Source organism: Vicugna pacos, chromosome 9 (assembly GCF_048564905.1).
Source record: "Vicugna pacos chromosome 9, VicPac4, whole genome shotgun sequence".
In the NCBI taxonomy this organism is placed as follows: domain Eukaryota; kingdom Metazoa; phylum Chordata; class Mammalia; order Artiodactyla; family Camelidae; genus Vicugna; species Vicugna pacos.
Window position 1 is genome coordinate 25,462,894 of NC_132995.1, and position 19,245 is coordinate 25,482,138.

Here is a 19,245-nt window from a genome sequence, read left to right on the forward strand (position 1 = left end):
GAGTTAAAAGGCTTTTTACTTGTTAGGATGGAGTAGAATGATAATTTCCAAACTCCTTAGTTGCAGAACTGGATATAAATGGTAGTTTAGTTTTCCTTACAGGGGTCATTAGCCAAAAATGCCTTTCCAGCCACCTATTACATCATTCACACAGTCTGTGCAGACTGCCTTCCTTGTGCCTCGCCCTGGTCCTGAAGTCCGTGTAAGAGGGGAAGAGGCAAGTGTATGGACTGTATATTTCAGAGGTTTGTCATAAGAGGAGGAAGGATGTAGATGGTTTCAAAGCTTTTAACTTGGAGACCTGACAAGTATAAAATATTTCCTGTAAGTGTTACAGAGTCTATGAAACTCCAAAGACCATGGAAAAGCTGAAGACACCAGGTTTTATGAAAGTAGACCAGGGTTTTTAATATAGGCAGGTTTTCCTTAGGGAAATAGGCAAGGTAGCAAGAAGTTAGGCAAATTTAGGAGACCCTCACCAATATTTAAAGTTTGAAAAAAAAAAGTTTACTGTAGATATGTCCTTCTCTCTTGGATAGAGAAATTGTGGGATGTTTTGTGAAAACCTAGAGTGAATGCTCTGTTCTATTTCTGTGAGGCCCCAACACCCTCCTTGGCTTTTCCTTCACTGAAATGTGCAAGCTGTTCTTGGCTCTGAGGGGCGGGTATCTCTCTGCTGGGACTGAGATTGGAGAGGTCAGGGATTCAGCTGCAGCAGCCATTCATCGTTTGTGAGAGAAACTGGGTAGGCTGCTTCCTGGTCAACTCTTGATCAATGAGTTTGTTGACTCTGGGCTTAGAGACTTTCCATTGACCCTAGAGAACAAGGAAGAATCACTTTAAAAAGCTGTGGTTACTTCTCTGATTTCTCAACCAGGTCTTTCCTACTGTTTTCTCTCTTCGTGTAATTTCTCAAAGTTTCTAGTCTATTGTGTTTTTTTGTGTTATTATTGTGTCATTCTTACAGGTATATACATTATATTAATTATGTGTGGTAGGGTGGAGGTGGGAAATATCTATTTGCCGCTTCAGAGGGCTGTTGAGATGAATATTAGGCAAGATGCATAATATTTGGTTTGTGATATTGAACCAAACAAGATGACTAAATTAAAAACCCTGTAATCAGGACCAGTAGTCCACATAAGGTATTGTCTTTATTAAAATGAACAAACTTTTATTAAATAAGAACTGATCATAACCTTTGCTTTCCATAGTAACTATTGAAAGCATAAATTTCATCAAATGTCTGAAATATTTGCATGGAAGCTGTGGCTCCTGACCCACTGGTTGGAGCCCGTCTCTAACTGTAAGCTTCGAGTTTATGAAAATGGGTACTTGTACTACAGAAAAGGCAAGAGGAAGATTAGAGTCCAGGAGTAATAGACTCGGGATGCTAGGTAGAGCTAACGCGAGACAGTCTCATTTCAGAACTGAGAAATACCTTTTTATCTCCAAAGTTTTAGACTTACTTAACATTTGACATTTTAGATTCCAGATATTATCATCTACTATAAAACAGTGCTCTGTATTTTTCTTAATTCTTAAGGTACAAAGCCCTCATGAACAGTACTAGGTACATCATTGGAGAAATATAGTTGGAGCATTGTCAGGACTTAAATTTTTTTTCTGTACTGTGTCATGTTAGGTTCTCACTTTAGGATTTATATGAGAAAAACCAGGTGTACCAGAGTATTCACAGTAATGTTAATAATCATAAGAATTTCAGCGTATTAAAAAAGCATTGGTTGGCAAGTGTATGTTTGGATTTCAAATCCAAATTTTCAAATATGTAATTATTTCAGATACCTAATTGTTCTTATTAATGTTTAAGGGTCCTGTTATGGCACAGGTACTTAGGTTTCACTTCTTTTCTTTTAGGTCTCTTTTATTCAAAACCTTGTATTTTGTGTAGAAAGAGTTTACCGCGTTCCTGACTTCGGAGTCTGGGAAAGGGGAAGCAAATACAATAATGGCAGCACAGAGCTACATTCAAGGTAATTTTCTGATTTCAGTGTGTAGAGGTTTTGGGGTTTTTTTTTTTAATTTAAATGTATGGATTTGAGTATGAATAAAAATCGAAGTATTATATTACAACTCCAGTTTCTATGTAATTTTTATCTCTTTTTTCTATATATGATGCAGGTAAAATTTGCTTAAAAGTAAAAAGTCTGCTCTCGGTGCCCATAAACAGATGCAGAAAAAGAGCAGAGTGTCTTTCCCAACTTCCTAAGGTGTCAGTACATGCGTATCAGTATCCAGTCCAAGGTTTGGCCTTTCTGCTCAACCAAGTCATTATCTTTTTCCTCTTTGAAACATGACACTGTTTGAAAGCTCAAGTACATTAAAATTGCCAAACACCAATTGTATATGCATTGCATGTAAAATTCCGTTTCATGTGATTGAGTTGATTTTTATCCTAATGAGAAATACTTAACACTCTTTATATTTTGTTTAACTAGATAGTGTAGCTCAATTAGTCTTATCCATTTCACACTAAAAGATTTAAGAATTTAAAGGTTATCAGCTATAGGTCAGTTTAGATCATTGAGACTTAAATGAAGTAAGATCATTGAGACTTAAATGAAGTAGAGAAACAGTTTAGGAAACACTGGTCAGGAAGAATCTGCTGTGTACCTTTTGGATAGAAGGACTAATCACACACAAAAATTAAGCTGGTGTAAGATATTTAGTAAACTGAAAATTGGCTCCAGATCGCTGGCTGTGTAATTTCTCTGTGCCTCAGTCTCCTCATCTATAAAATGAAAATAATAATGGTTTCTACTTTATAAAGCTGCTGTAATGATTGAATTAGTTATGTATAAAGCATTTTAACAGCTGACATAAGTAAGCACTGAAATGTAAGTGTGCTCACACATTTAGGAATGTTTTAATAACAAAGATTGAAACAAAAAGAGTTTTTCCTTTAGCTCTGGTCAACTAATTCACAGTTTGCTTTAAGTTTTATCATTCTTATGAAGCATTTTTATAATATAAAGTGGAATAGCAGCAATCAGCAAAGAAAGTAAAGGAGAGAAATAATTTGTGGTAAAGTTAGTTCAAACATTAAACAAATTCTGGCAAGTACTAAAAATAGGAAGATAATGTTATATTTCAACTTTCATCTAAATTAAGTTCTCAGTAGTTCAGATTATCAGTCAAATTCCAGACAAAATTTATCTGATTAGAAACAGTGATTTTTAAAAATTTACCTCAGTATTTATGATTTATCAGGCCCCTTCTGTGCTTTTAAATAACTACTTAATACATGGCAGTGTGGTCCCACTGACTCTATTTTCAGTATAAAATATTTGGAGTAGGGTTTTTTCTGTTTATAAAAAAGATAGTGATATCAGAAAGAATCTTGTGTAAAAATTATCATTAACACTAGAAAGTGAGGGTTTTGGAAGATCACTAGTGGAAAAACAGAGGCTCCAGATTGTCTTCCGGTACCCGAGGTGCCAGTCTTTAAATTGAATCATTAAGGATTTTACTTCAAGGCTTGGAAGATGATTAAGTGATGTTCTTTGCTACTTTTTGCATGCAAAATTAATCTTAATTGTAGCAGGCCAATTTTATTCAAATGGATGGGAGAAGTTTGCCATTTAGATTTGGATGATGGGTTTTATACATTTAACATTGATCTTCTAATTTTCTGTGGGTTAGCACTTTTCAATTCCCAGAAGAACTTTAAACACTTATTTTCAAGTGTTTCTTAGCTCAGATCTCTACAAGTCTGTTTTAGATATGTCACCTCTGGTGCCAAAGTGGTCTATTTTGAAACTGTAAGAGACCCGAGCCCTATGGCACTCATGGATGCAGTCATGGCAGTGGTGGTAGGAGGCCAGTATCCTTTTGTGCTCATGCCTGGGTAGTGGAATGTAGGGCTGCTATCGGCCAGGGATAAAGTCACAACTCTTAGTCTGTTGCTGTGAAACATCCCAGAACTGTCTCTGCCTAGTTGGATCTGATCCAAGGATTTTTTAATGCAGTATCCTGGTTACATCCTTAAGCTGTTCTCAAAATTTCGGAAATCCTGAAATAGTATATAGTAACTCTTGCTGTGAGTACTCATCTTGCCTTTTGCCTTCTAGCTTTCTTTTTATCACTCTTCATCTCTGTGCCATTCTTAGCAGGAAATAGAGAGAGCACAGTTTAGCTGCTACACTGATGCTCACTAAGGCCTTGTGCTCAACTGACTTGGTAAATGTCTCTTCTTTCCCTTGCCACACTGGGCACATCCCTTCTAAACTGCAGCTTGAAAAAGAAGATTTCCACCCCTGGGTTCGCAAAACACACGCACATAGTATTCTGAGGATGCAGACTCACTCCCTCTTTAGCATCAATGGTCCTCTAATAATTGCATTTGGGCACTGTACAGCTACAGAATACTTCTTATTTAGGCCAGGCAGGAAACATTATTGCCTTTTATACAGGAGGAAACTAAAATTTAGAAGGTTTTGTGGTTTCCTCCCCTCCACTGCTTAGAGGATATGAATCAATAGGTTGTAGAGCCGGAACTGAATTCCAGGTGATTCGCCTCCAAACCCACAATTATGTTTTACCTGTATCACACTGCAATTTAAAGTCTTAAAAAGTTTTCTTGAAGTTTGAAGGAACAGCAGAGTATACAATCCTGGTGAAATTTTGATAAGTTTCAAGGATATCTTTGCTTAGCAATCAGTAAAGCTTGATTCAGCTTAATACTTTGGTCAGTCCCTTCCTGATCTGCCCTTTTCAGCCCTTGACTTGCTGGTATCTTTTAGTCCAAATTCTTGAATTATTTAGCATTTCTTAGATAACCTTCAGAATTTTTTTTCTAAAGTGTGATCTCACTGCATTTATCTGAACCCCATTCTAGCAGCAACTGGAATCTTCCTTTTCAGGGGTTTGGTAAAAGAATTCATTGTTCTAAGTTTGGTATGATTGTCTTGAAATGCTTCCTAAGCAACCGTTCCCTGCTCGCCTGATTTTTCTGTTGACTGGACTTTCCTCAGACAACATGCTCCTGTCAGTTTCTTCTAGGGTGTATGGAACTATTTCAGATAATTCTCCTCTTTTCTTCTGTCTATTCTCTAAGTCTTTTAATAAATTCCCTTGCATTTAAAAATCTTATTTGATTTAATTACATTTCCTCCATGTATCATGTTGGTACCTATTTGTCGTAACACTAATTCTTAATCCCCAGAGTTACATATCCTCCAAGTAGTCTTCTCAGCTGCCCCAAGTGTAATTCAAGTATTTTAATTTTAATATTTTCCCTTCCTCATTTAATGTAAGGATATTCTTAGCCCTTCGGGCTACCTTTAAAACAAACCTCTGTTTTGAAGAAGAGACGAGTCTTCTGTAAAGTGTAAATCGAATCCCAAACCTAACTGCAAATTTTTTGGTTATTGGAAAGTGAAAAGGAAAACTGTAATAACTTAGTAGTAATTTAGTAAGGTAGATATAGGCCCAAATGGAGAGATTATTGTTTTTTTGTGTCTAGTTTTGTTGTTGTTGTTTATAATCTTATATTCTTTTCTCTTGACTTTCCCAGTAAAGAAAGCAGTCACTAAACTATCAGATAAGTAACCATCGTAGCAGCACTTGGTTTCAGATGCTTTTCGTGACCCTTTTATTTCATAGAGTGCTTGTTATTTAAAGTGACTACTTAGTCTTCTTAAGTAATTTTTGGTATTCCAGTCATTGAGCTATAATACAAGCAACTGTTCATCCATTCTGCTTCATTTTGTGTATTTTTCTGTACTGAACAATCCATGAACATCCAGTAAAACCATAGTACTGTTAAGTCCCTTTTCTTTCAGGAGGTGTGATTGGGTAGCCCAGGAAGTTAAAGCATAGTGTTAATGAGCAGGATCTTGTGACTTTAATTCCCATGCTTGCTAGTTAATTTTTTTGATTCCATCGTGGGTTTTAAATCTCCTTGTCCAAATCCATCATCTTTTCTAGAAAAGCTTTAATTTATGCAATAAATCACGTTATTATAAACTATCTCCCAAGTAAACATTAGTTTAGTTCTCTTCAGTGAGTGCTGAGGTAATACCTTGCAAGAATCTAATGTCCTCTTCTGAATGTTCTGTTGGCAGTAGTCACCTAATACTAATATGTTCGTTAGCTAATCATGGAATAATTTTCTGAGAATGTCTTGTGCCAGTAAAAAACTTAAAATTCTTACAACATATATATTATGTTTGCCAGTAAATGTAAGATCACAAAAGGAGTGTGTTTGTGTTTCTAAATAGCTTGCCTTTGTCAGAGACTTAAATATAAATAACCAGTGAATGATAAATTAATTATGTGTGAATTTCTGGTAAGTCCAATTATTCAATCACTTGCATTGGAAAAGAAAGTTAAAATGGTAAGAATTCAACCTTTACTCTAGTCCAGTGTTTGTTTTGTAATGCTTTGTTTAGAAGACGATTTCCAGATTCATCCCTTAGCTGTCTTTTTGTACCATTTTTAAACATAGAACCGTGGGCTGGCTACCTTATGTATCTCCTCCAGTATAGAATTTCTTATGTATTTGCCTTTTGAATAAGTTATTTTCTCTCACTTCTCAAAATACTGCCAAGTCTTAACACACATCTTGTAAGTGGAAGTTTTCTTGTTACTTGGTTAAATGCGTGTGTTTGCACTGGGTGCTAACAGGGAACTCCTAGGGCATTGGGAACACATTCTTAAGCAAGAAAACCAGTTGACAGTGAATGTTTTTGCATGAACTGTCAGAGTATGTGACTCCCAGGGGTTCTTCTAACCCTTTGTTTCTAGGAATTTAGAATTCTTATACAGGTGCTGTTAGGTAGTCCAAGCTCACACTGCTTTCTGCACAATAGGCCAATAAATCGAAAGACAAGTTGTTAGGAATAGTGACTTTTTTCAAAAAGCCAGCAAATGAGAAGACCGTAGACTATTCCCATTGATTTTTGATGATCAGACTAGCCTTGTGTTCCTAGAATAAATCTCACATGATCAGTTATGGTGATAATTTTCACATATTGCTTAATTTTTTTTGCTAATTTTTTGAAAGGGATTTAAATATTTATATTTATGAAGGGTATTGCTCTACAGTTTTTGTGTATTGTCTTTGGTTTTGATATCAGGGTAATGCTGGGTTCATAAAATGGGGTAATGCTAGCTTTACCTGAATTCTGAAGTGTTTTCCTCTCTTATATTCTAGAAGAGATTGTGTAGAATTGGTGTCAATTTTTCAATAAATGTTTGGTAGAAGTCCCCAACTAAATCATCTAGGTATGGGGATTTCTTGTTTGGCCATTTTTAAATTGTGGATTCAATTTCCTTAATAGTCATAGGGCTATTCAAATTATTTTTATTGGGTGAGTAGTGGTAGTTTGTGCTTTTCCAAGAATTGATTCATTCCTTCTAAGTTGTCAGATTTATGTGTGTGGAATTGTTCATTTTCTTGTTATCCTTTTGATGCATACAGTGACTATAGTGTTAGCTCCTGTTTTATGCCTAGTATTGGTCATTTGTGTCTTGTCTTATTTCCTTGTCAATGTTACTAGAAGTCTGTCAGTTTTCATTAGCTCTTCAAAGAATGAAATATATTTGATGTGCAACAGTATGTAAGTTTTAAGTGTACAACAGTGATTCACAATTTTTAAAGAATATATTCCATTTATAGTTATTATAAAATATTGGCTATATTCCCTCATATTCATATATTTTAGAATAAGTTTCCCATCTATTTATTATCCTGTAGTAAAACTGATGCTTACTTGAGAACATTTCATGTAAATAAGCCATAGAAAATGTAAATCATGATGACATCAGTGTTAGAACAGTGGTTCTCAGATTTAGAGCACAGCAAGCACCTAGAGGGCTTGTTAACACTGACTGTTGAGCCCACTCCCAGACAGCAGTGAGAACTGGCAATTCTAACAAGTTTTCCAGGTAATGCTACTTCTCTGAGATCCACGCTCTGATAATCACTGCTTTAGAGAAATGATGACAGGTCATTAATTTAAAATAATATTAATGGAATATGAAGCTGCTTTGAATAAAAACAAAAAATTGAAATAATTAAAATAAAATTAGATCTAAAATATTTATAGGTTGATATTTATAAGATGACGATGTCATATTTTTAAAGAAATTTTGGTCTACCCATTTTCCCCATTATTGTAGAGGCATTTGAGAGGCCAAAGGAGTACACATTTATTATTTTATGTTTATTATTATAAAAAGAAGAATATAGCAAAAAATGAGAAACATTGTGATCATTTGCTCTGTGAGGGTCCATTTTATCGGACCCTAAGCAAAGAGTATTTGAATGGGTATATTAAACTAAACTCCATGGTAATTGTATAATGTGCAATATCTTTTCTAAGGCTCCAAGTTGACGTCAGAAAAGCTCTTAATTGATCTGAGCTAATGATGCCCAACCTAATATTACTGTGCACATATCATAATACACCTTCCTCTAAAGTTCATCATTTTTCTTTTTTTCACTTGAGTCAGTGAATATGAATGATACTGGAGTTAAAACTTCTCCCATCAATAGTATGACCATTTATCTAGATCAAGGTGAACTTAGAAATATTTTTCCCTGAAGATCACTAACTATAAAAAAGAAAAATTAAAATAGTGAAATGTCAGACTGAAGTCTCTTAGACATTATTCTTCTTAGGGAAATTGTTATAAGTGTTAATGAAGAAACTTACTTTTGAATATTCATCAGATAACGGTTCTTATTTTATAGCCAAATACATCTGAGTTATAAAGTGTTTCCTTTTCTCTTTTAGCTCTGTTGGCTTAGCAAAAGCAGCTTTAGAAGCAATTAATGGATTCAACCTCTTTGGCAACCAGGTAAAAAAAACAGCAACAGCAATGGCAGACTTTGAATATTTTTCCAGTTGCATGTTTAATTAGCTTGGCCATTCATTAACCAAGTCATTCCTTATGATCAGAGAATGTCTGAAATTTATGTAGCAGCCCATGGTTGAATAACCTTTCCTTTGAATATGATTTGCTGCTTAAATTTTAGTTTTCTAACTGAAAAAGATTGCTTAATTAAAAAAAAAAACTCTTAATAAAGAATTTGCATATTCCATGTTCAGTTGTTTTTTTTCCTCTAAAGAATTTGCATTTTCCTTGTTCAGTTTTTTTTCTCTAGTCTTTCGTTAAGTCTTCACATTTTAAAATATTCCTGGCATTATATACTGTATATTTCCATGTCAGTTCCTTTGTTGGTGCCGATTTAATGTATATCAGTGTATATCACATGCGGAGGGGAATTTGCATAATGTGTGCAACCAAAGAATTAGAAATTGTGATCCTAACTTAGCCCTCAACTGGCTATAATCACAGGTCTAAAATCTCATTTTCTTTGAGATAAAAGGGAAAACCTTGAGGGTTACCTTAAATTTTCATAAAATCTTTAACCGGTTTCTGTACCTAATCAAGTGACATGGATTGAATTGTCAATGGAAGGGAATAATATGTAGGAATACAGGTTACTTCTCTGGATTGAGAAAGTAGGCTAATTTTCTTTACAATTTTTGTAAAGATTCCTAAAATGGAAGGGCAAAGGAAGTTTGCAACTAATATTAAAATTAACCTTAAGCTATTAAATTGCGAAGTCAGTGATGATACAGTTTAGGAACTTATGCAGACATGTAAAATATGACATGGATCTTGTTATGGCAATTCTAATACTATATACTCAAGTCTTAAATTTAAGCAAGTTTCAGGTCACAGTCTGGTAACATAACTGACTCTCTTCCCCCACCCCCCTTACTTACATAAACTCTCTTCTCACTCCAACTTCCCCTGAAGGAAGGACTCTGGTTAAATCTAGGATGTGAAGGATGAATAATGACCACAGACATGGAAAGGCTTGGGAAGAGGGGAGCAGCACCTCATTCTGAATGCCCTAGAGGTGGCTCTAAATCACCCACTTCCACACTCTTCTTTTTCTCTCAACCTCTGGCTGGTGAAATGGAGGGATCAGAACTTGTGGGGTTTGGAGGGGTGTAAGCCTACTGAAAATCATGAGAATTAATATTATGAATCTTCCGGGAGATTCTTGGTTTCTGTGGCACTGGTCCCTTAGGTTGCATCAGCATTTCTCTTTGGAAGAGTCAACATACTTGTGGAAATCCTGCATGTAACCTTCAATACCTTTCACTTCCTTTTTCCCCCTGCCTCACTCTCAGTACATTCATTTAAGTGTGTGTGTGTCTATGAGTATATGTGTATTTGTGTATAAAAATTTAAAGACTATTTGTATGTACATTAAATAGGTAAGGAAGGAAGGGGTGAGGGAGTGAGTAGGAGGATAATGTGGCATAAAGCAATGACACTGTATTCAGAGGCAGGAGGCAGGAGTCACTGTGTGCTCTGTACTTCCATCAGTGAGCTTGCTGACTGGCTGGTTATGTACCTAAGGCTCAGCTTCCTCATTTAAAAAAAAAAGAGAGAGAAAGAGAGAGAGATAACACTAGGTGCTACCTCAGAAGGTAGTCATGCAAATAAAAAACTTAGCATAGTGCTTGCCAAAGTTTAAACCCTCAGTAAGTGATATATCATGTTATTACTAATAAAGTGCTGGTCCTTTATTGGTTGAACTGAAAAACCTCTAGAGAGTATCTCAAGGAGACTGAGAGGAGTCGTGAACTAAACCAGTAGTTAACAGCAGCAATGTGGAAGGATGCAGGTCTTACTCTTCTGCCTTCCATGGCATACCAAATAGTGAGCTGAATGGAGTTGCACGTCTAGGTCAGCTATTATAAAGTAGTGGTCAGCTCTTCCGCAGTTGTGCCATCTCCTTTGATCCATCTGAGTCTTGGTGTATGCTACTTACATATCTAGTATACATCTCCTCCACCTACATACATACTCACACACATACATGGTACCTTTCCTCACTATGTATATTTCAGGGCTCTACCTTCAGCCTACTTTTCCCAGGAAACTTTCATAGATTTCTTAGCTGAACTTTAAAAACACCTAATTGCTTTACTATGCATTCTGATTCTGAGTTATAAATATGCTACTGATATTGTTTCCCAGCCATAATTTCTCAATCTTGGCTGCACATTGGATTTGAGGAACTTAAAAAAAAAAAAATACTGATGCCTGGGAACTTCCCTTAGAGATTCTGACTTAATTATATAGGGGGAAGTCTGTGATGTTGAGATTTTTCTAAACTGCCCAGGAATTCTAATATGTAGTCAAGGATGAGAGCAACTGCTCTCAGCAAAGTTAATTCTTAACTCAGTTTAGGAGTAAAATTTGAACTGTGAGGCTTAAAATATGCTCTTTAGATGCAGTCAGGATATTACAGCAGAGTTGTGATGATTTCAAGATATGGAAGATGAAAATAAAATATACAAAGTTAATCAGATACTCTGGAGTGACATATACATGTAAAACATCCTTTCAAATTCCTGTCTTTAATTGGAGAAATCAGGATACTGACAAATGAACAGAGGCCAGAATCTAAAAGATGATAAGAGAGATTGCTCATATTATGCAAAATTTTCAAAGCAGTGCAGACATATCTAGCTTCCTTTGAAATTTACAGACCTAAAAATGTGTCTGATAATTTAAAGTCAGTGATAATTAATTCCATGTGTAGCTTCTCCTTGATGACTTTTTAAAAAATTTGCTTCTGAATAGGAAGCTGCCCATGGCCTTGGTGAATTTTATTCTTCTGTAAATCTGGGCCATATACTTGAAGCATAGTATGTGCTTTAAGATGACAGCCAAACAACATAGTTCAATAGCTTTTGATCTTAGTGTTAAAATATGGTAGCATTATGAGGTTATTTTTCCTTTTGCACATTTTTCTCAGAGGCTGGCAGAGGAAGAAACCTGAACAAATACTTTGGTGAACAGGATAGGTAATTTATTTATGGCCAGAAAATAGAAGTTGACTCTTTATGTTAATTAAATAATGGCAAGAATTGCCAAATTTGCCATTTCACTTCATTATTTATAAATTACATTACTTAGATTGTATCTTTAAAAAAATTTAAGATAGACTGATTTGTTATGTATTTATTAATTATTAACTTTATTAATTATCAGCCTAAGGGCAATCTATAAGTCCTCTTATTTGGTGTATTTGCTGACTCCCAATGTCTCATATGCATTCATTTCTCTGCTGTTTTGTTCTAACCACTCAACTTGCTCCCCCTTCCCCAAAATTCAGATCCTAGTTCTGGTCCTTGCCTTCTCCATCAGGTACCCCAAGTTCCCTGTTTTATTTTTCTCCTGTTAACTTGGTTTATTATTATTATTATTATTATTCATTCATCTAAGCCACTCACCTGCTATGTAGTCATGGATTGCCACGTGCAGTCTTTTTGTTTGGTTTAGTATTCATCTCACTATAGAACTGTGTATCATCTGGGTCAGCTCCTTGAGAGCAGAGATCATGTTCTATCTTGTTTTACTCGAAGCAGAGGGCACATTTCTCTGACAGTGGCAGCTACTGCATGAAGCTTTGTTGGACTCAGTTTTGTGCAGACAGACAAGAAGTAGGGACTTTAAAATAGTAGAAGCAGCAGTTTAACATTGATCTGATTGGGAGACAGCCTCACTCATTCCTTGTTCATTTGTTATCAGAGTTAAAAGCGATTTAAGAAATAATAAGAGAAATCATTCTATTTTATGAGCCAGTATTCATGCATGAACATGGGGTAATAGGAAAAATACACATATAGTGAGTCTGATATTTGGATCTAGCATCATAGTCCTACTCGATCTTAAATTTGTCAGGGTATTTTAGTTTCATGGTGAATGCATCTTGAAGTTGGTGAGAATTGGTATGAGTTTTAGAAGGTAATGAAGCAACATGAAATTTAGGATGGTTTTCTTCTTCCTTTCCCCATATATTTTTCTGAGAATCCTCTTGTAATGGAGGCAGTCATTATATTCCAACTTCATTCTCTGTGTTTTCAAAATATTCAGCTCAAAATAAAGCTATGTTTAATTAAAGACTACACTGTTGAATATGGAAAGCACTAATGGATAAGCAGTAATTTTTTTTAACTTGGTTAGCAGTCAAATTAATATTTTTTGTTACAACCTGTTTTCTTTTAATATTTTGGTTCTTGACAGATATTTTTTAGTGTGGGAAATTACTTAGCTTAGTGCTTAAGGTATGGGCTTCTGTATCAGAGACTTGTTTTTGAACCTTGCCTCTGTTAAACTAAGAGGCAGCATCCTTTTCAGCATAATGGAGATAATAATATCTGCATATGGGAATTAAATGAGATAATCAATGTGAAGCATAAAACACGGTGCTTGACACAGTGAATATTAGCAATAATTATGTACATTACAGTTATTTGAGATCTTCCTGTCTTAATGTTTTAACCAAGTAGTTTTTTGTATCTGTAATTCTAGATTGTATCTAAATTCATTTACTTTGATCACATAATCAACATTCTTTATTAGGACTGTACAAATCAGATTCTGCAAATCCAAACCAGTTCTTCCTTTATTTCTTGTCAAACATGTTAACCAAACTATTTTTTATTTTTATTAAAATAAAGGTCCATGATTAGTTACCTTGTAATCAATACATTTTGATTTATAAGAAAGCTAAGGAGATCTAGGGAAAATGTAGAAATATCATTTATTTTTTATGATTATAAAATTAACAGGTTAGTTTGCAAGAAATTTGAGAAATACTGAAAATACTAAAAAAATTAAAATCTCTAATGCCACTCTCTGATTGCAACCATTGTTAGTATTTTTCTTTTTTTTTATTTTTTATTGAGTTATAGTCAGTTTACAATGTTGTCAATTTCCAGTGTAGAGCACAATTTTTCAGTTATTACACGAACATACATATATTCATTGTCAAACTCTTTTTCTCTGTGAGCTACCACCAGATTTTGTATGTATATATTTCCCTGTGCTGTACAGTATAATCTTGTTTATCTATTCTACATATGTCTGTTAGTGTCTACAAATTTCGAACTCTCAGTCTGTCTCTTTCCACCCTCCCCCTACCATGGCAATCACAAGTTTGTATTCTATGTCTATGAGTCTGTTTGTGTTTTGTAGTTATGTTATTTTTATTTTTTAATTTTTTTAGATTCCACATATGAGCAATCTCATATGGTATTTTTTCTTTCTCTTTGTGGCTTACTTCACTTAGAATGACATTCTCCAGGGACATCCATGTTGCTGCAAATGGCGTTATGTTGTCGTTTTTTATGGCTGAATAGTATTCCATTGTACAAATATACCACATCTTCTTTATCCAGTCATCTGTCGATGGACATTTAGGCTGTTTCCTGTTAGTATTTTTCTGAAATTTCTTTTTTTTTGCTTGTCTTTAAAAAAAATTTATTATTTTTTTAAATTGAGGTAACATTGATTTATAATGTGAAATTTATTTCACTGAAGCGTCCAGTGTTCACATGCTTTTTTGTTAATGTAGGAAATGTTTTTCTCTCATTCCAGGGCTGTTCCTGGTCAGTGATATTTGTGGATCTCGATGCCCACAATCGCAATAGGCAAACTTTGTGCTCACTGTTACCCAGAGAATCAAGATCTCATGTAAGATATTTTTTTATAATAAATTAACATGAACTGTTGTTTATGATTGATGTGTGGTTTTGTTTGTTTTTTGCAAGAAAGTGCTCTTAAGTGTCAGAGGTTGCCAGAAGAGGTAAGAAGAGAGAACAGATGTTGCTGCCCCCTCCCCTGGCCCATGGAAGTCTTGTTCAGGAAGTGAGCAGAGCTGTGGAGAAAGCCGCTTTTTCCTTTGAGTCTTTTGTAAAGCAATAGAGAACTAGTTACATTGTTTTCTTTTTGGAGGAGTAGCAACATTATACTGAAATGAATTTTTTGGCCACAGAATATTATGTATTAGAAATATATAATTAACCAGAAATTAACACAGTTTTGTAAGGTGACTATACTTCAATAACAAATTTTTTTAAAAATATATAAAATATTAGGAAAATATTTTTTATAATTTAAGTTTCTTTTGAATAAAATTACTTTCCTTGTTTCTTTTCTCTTATTCAATTCACCTTTTTTCTTTGATAAATTTTTATATGCCTATATAGCATCTGGCTGCAGATGTTTCTAGGAGTATTTTTACAATATAAATTTTAATAGTTGCTAATTTACTTAGCTAATTGTTGGACATTTAGATTGTTTTCTGGTGTTCACTATTATAAACAAGTTGTTATGACAAACTAGTTGTAATGACTAATTATTGGTGTTAAAGTTTTACACACTGCCTTAAGTAATGCCTTAAAGTTTGAGTCCAGTGTTGAACCTTGAAACTACTCCTTATTATTGAACAAAGTTTTATCTCCTCTGTAAGGTTCCCTAAACCATGCTATGTAGACATCTCCCTGTCCCTTGGGGCACAGCAATCTCACTGTCAGATAACCTTAGTGGCTTTTCATCTCTGTGATCCTCCTGGATCATATTGCTGCAGGCACTTACATTTCCTTCTTTTTTTTATTGCTCCCAGAACACTGATGCTGCCCTGCTCCCCTGCATCAGCTATCCTGCATTTGCTTTGGATGATGAAGTTCTGTTTAACCAGACACTTGATAAAGTGGTTAGAAAACTGAAAGGAAAATACGGATTTAAGCGTTTCTTGAGAGATGGGTATAGAACATCATTGGAAGATCCCAACAGACGCTACTACAAACCAGCTGAAATTAAGGTATCAAAAAAATATCCCATATCAGATAGCATACCAGGATGGTCAGGGGCACAGATTCAGGAAGCAGACTTCTTGGGTTTGAATTCTGCCTCTACCACTTACTAGCTGTCTGGCCTTGGGCAAGTTAACTAACCTCTGTTTAATATTCTTCATTAGTGAAATAATATTAGTACCTACCATTATTGGTCCTATTATTGGGATTTCTGTGAGGAATAAATGAATTAATACATATAAAAGTATGTATATAAAAGCACCCAGAACGGTGTTAGCACATAGTAATCTCTCAATCAGGTAGTTCTTACTACCATTGAGGCCCGTTTGCTCATACTGGACCCTGTTGATTCAGTGGGTGATTAATTTTTCTGTTGCACTTTCCGTGCTTTGCCTGCCTGCTCTATAATATTTGTCTTACATAATAGAAAATATCTATTTGTGATACAATTTTCAATTTATTAAGCAAGCACTCTTTTTTCTGTTTCACTTAGACACTTCCCATTTAGAGGAATATAGTCCTCTAAATATTTAGTTTTAAAATATTTTATGTTTCAAGTACATATATATACCCCATATCTAGGTTTATTCTAGCTGTTTTTAAGCTGCCCAGAAACTATTATAGCACCCCACAAAAAGTAAGCATCCATCCACATTACTGAAGACTTTGCTTTAGTGGGGTAGATTGAAAATCATTAAACACGCACACGCACACACACACACACACACACACACACACACACACACACACACAAACCCTCCCTATGTGCCTCCCATTGTCTCTCTCTGTTGTCATACTTCTAAAGAGCACGGTATGTTCTGGGTACGTCTCCTTGTTTGCCCCTTACTTAATTCTTTACCCTATAATCTAGCTCCTCTCCCCAGCACTTCTCAGTGGCTGTGCTGTCTTCAGTCAGTTTATGTCACTGAGTCATTATGGGTGCTTTTCTGATCTTATTTCACTGGCCCTCTTATGGGCATTTGAGGGTTTTAACTGAGTCTCTGTCTCTACCTCTGTCTTGGGAGGTTCTCCTCCATTTTCTGTGACTTCATTCTCTTCCTAATTCTCTGTTTACACCTCTCACTGTCTTTGTTAGTCTCCTTTGCAGGTTCTTCTACTGCTGCTTTTCCTTAAACATTGTTCGTCTCCTGGAATCCATCCTCAGTCCTGTACTCTTTTCATACCATCTGTGCGATTATTGCTTTAGCAATCACTGTTAATTCCGGATCTCTATCCCTAACTCATACTTCTGCCCCTGAGTGCCCTACCACGTATCCAGCTGCCTTTTGGACATCCTTACTAGGATGCACTGAAGTCTGCCTATGTTCACCTTCCACTCTTCGGCACAAGCCCCAAACCTGAGGTTCATTCTAGGGTCTTCCCTCTCACTCAGCCTTCTTTGTTACTCACCTAGGCTGACAAGTTTAACCACCTTCACACCTTAAAAGTCTGCCCCTTCCTCTCTCTTAACTCCTTGGTTTAGGCTAGTGATCCACAACCAGGAATGATTTTGCTCCCCAGGGGACATTTGACAATACCTGCAGACATTTTCCATGGCCACAATTTGGTGGGTGCTACTGGCATCTGGAAGGCAAAAACCAGACATGCTATTAAATGTCCCACAGTGCACAGGACAGCCCCTGCAACAAAGAATTTCTTGGCCCAGAATGTCAGTAGTGCTGAAGTTGAGAAATCTCAGGTTAGGCTAACATCTTTTCTCTTTGGATTGTTCCCAGCAGCCTTCCACTTGGTCTCCATATTTCTTGTCCTCTTCAGTACCGCCAGCTGTTCATCTAGCAAGTAAATCTGATCCTGTTTAGTATCCACCAGTGCTTCCCTGTCGCTTTCAGATCAAAGTCTTTGTCTCTTCGCATGACTTCTCAGGCCCTTCCTTGTCTGGCCCTCCTGGCTTCAGCTTTCACTACTTCTTCCTTACTAATTCCAAAAATACCGAATTGCTAGTAGTTTCTTTAACAAACTTTGCCCTTCATGCATCTCTAGTTTGTACTGTGTGGAAGTCCCTTACCTCATCTCCCCAGAGAAATCCAACAAGCGTTAGTGGAGGCATCTTCTTTCCTATAAACCCTTCCCTGACGCGCTAGGCAGACTCAGATGTCTCATGCCCTTGGTTCTCGGTATATACCATGTGCAGACATTCTGTAATGTACTGTAGTTGTTTATTTCCATGCCTGTCTTCCCACTAGGCTGTGACCCCTAGAGGACGGGTCCTCTGTCTTTTAGTCTTCATAGCCCTCTGTCTAGTTGAGGCCAGGCATTACTGTGTACTTAGTAAATATTTATTGAATGAATAATTACTGTGTGATGGATTAAATGAATGAATTTTTGAATAATAAGAATTCTGAAAAAAAATTTTGAAAAAACAGTGAAACTACTTATAAAATCAGTCCAATTTTGTTATTACAGTAAATAAATTTTTATGTGTATATTCTAACAATAGAAGTGTTTGAATATAATTGTTCTAAATAATTGTTGAAATCTTTAACATTTTCTGTTTTAGCTATTTGATGGCATTGAATGTGAATTTCCCATATTTTTCCTTTACATGATAATTGATGGTAAGTGAGCTTTTCTCCTGAAATTTAAGCTGTAGATTATAAACGGTTTAAAGAAGAGCAGAGATAAAATATGACTCCTTTCATCTAGCAAAATAGACTGCACTTAGTGATGTTAACACTCTGCATTTTTATGTGCTGCTCATCTGCTTTCTGAGTTAATGTTAAGTCATTTAAAAATGAAATACATTGAACTATTTAAAAATGATACAAATATATTTTTGTATTTACAAAGGAGAATTTTTTATGAATAGAAATCATGAGTACTGTAATCCATGACATTGTGAATGTCTATAACATTTACACTTAAGAATAGAGAAATTTCAATTAAAATTCAGTTTTTAATTCTAAATGCTTATATGACCTTCTAAAATCGATTTCCTGGAAAAATAGCATAAACATTTGCATTACCTTTTTTCAATGTTGTTTTTATCATTTACATACAAAATTACCAGAATGATTACAATTGGGCTAATATTTTTTTCTGAGGTGCTTATTGAACTCAGGTGCTATTGGATGTTATATTTTACATTTTAGGTGTTTTCAGAGGCAATCCCAAACAAGTAAAAGAATATCAGGATCTTTTGACTCCAGTACTTCATCACACCACAGAAGGTATATAGTTGGAATGCTTTTTTCAAGAAATTCTTTCTACCAATATTCCTTTAATGTTCGTTTGAAACGTATGAATGATTTCTTTTTGAACAGAACAATTTATATTAAAATGAAAAAAAGGCCCTCAAATGAATTAGAGAGAATCATGTATTAGTTTTTTATAATAAAGTTGTTTTCATGAAAGGAGTTCATCAAGTAAGATGATGGAGATAATTAAAGTGGTCACAACCATGGTAACTACGAGATAGTTTGCCAGATGGGCAGAGCGTCCTCATTTGTTACCTACTGTGAAACTCCTTCACTGTATGTCCGGTGACAGTAATACAAAGTGACTGGTTTTTATGCAGGTCACCAGAAATGGCTGTGGAGGTGAGTGCTGACCCCTCCAGAGGGCCACT

General features: G+C 35.4%; 1 protein-coding gene across 4 annotated transcripts in view; it reads left to right on the forward strand.

The window, feature by feature from the left end:
* The window catches only part of PHKB (phosphorylase kinase regulatory subunit beta), a 164,826-nt gene that overhangs the window by 59,613 nt on the left and 85,968 nt on the right, over nt 1–19,245 (forward strand). For all 4 annotated transcript variants that reach the window (XM_072967307.1, XM_072967304.1, XM_072967305.1 and 1 more), the window contains 6 exons: nt 1,879–1,994; nt 8,763–8,826; nt 14,443–14,538; nt 15,470–15,667; nt 18,178–18,235; nt 18,770–18,847. In XM_072967307.1, coding sequence (XP_072823408.1) covers nt 1,879–1,994; nt 8,763–8,826; nt 14,443–14,538; nt 15,470–15,667; nt 18,178–18,235; nt 18,770–18,847 — 610 coding nt within the window. The remainder of the gene's footprint in view (nt 1–1,878; nt 1,995–8,762; nt 8,827–14,442; nt 14,539–15,469; nt 15,668–18,177; nt 18,236–18,769; nt 18,848–19,245) is intronic.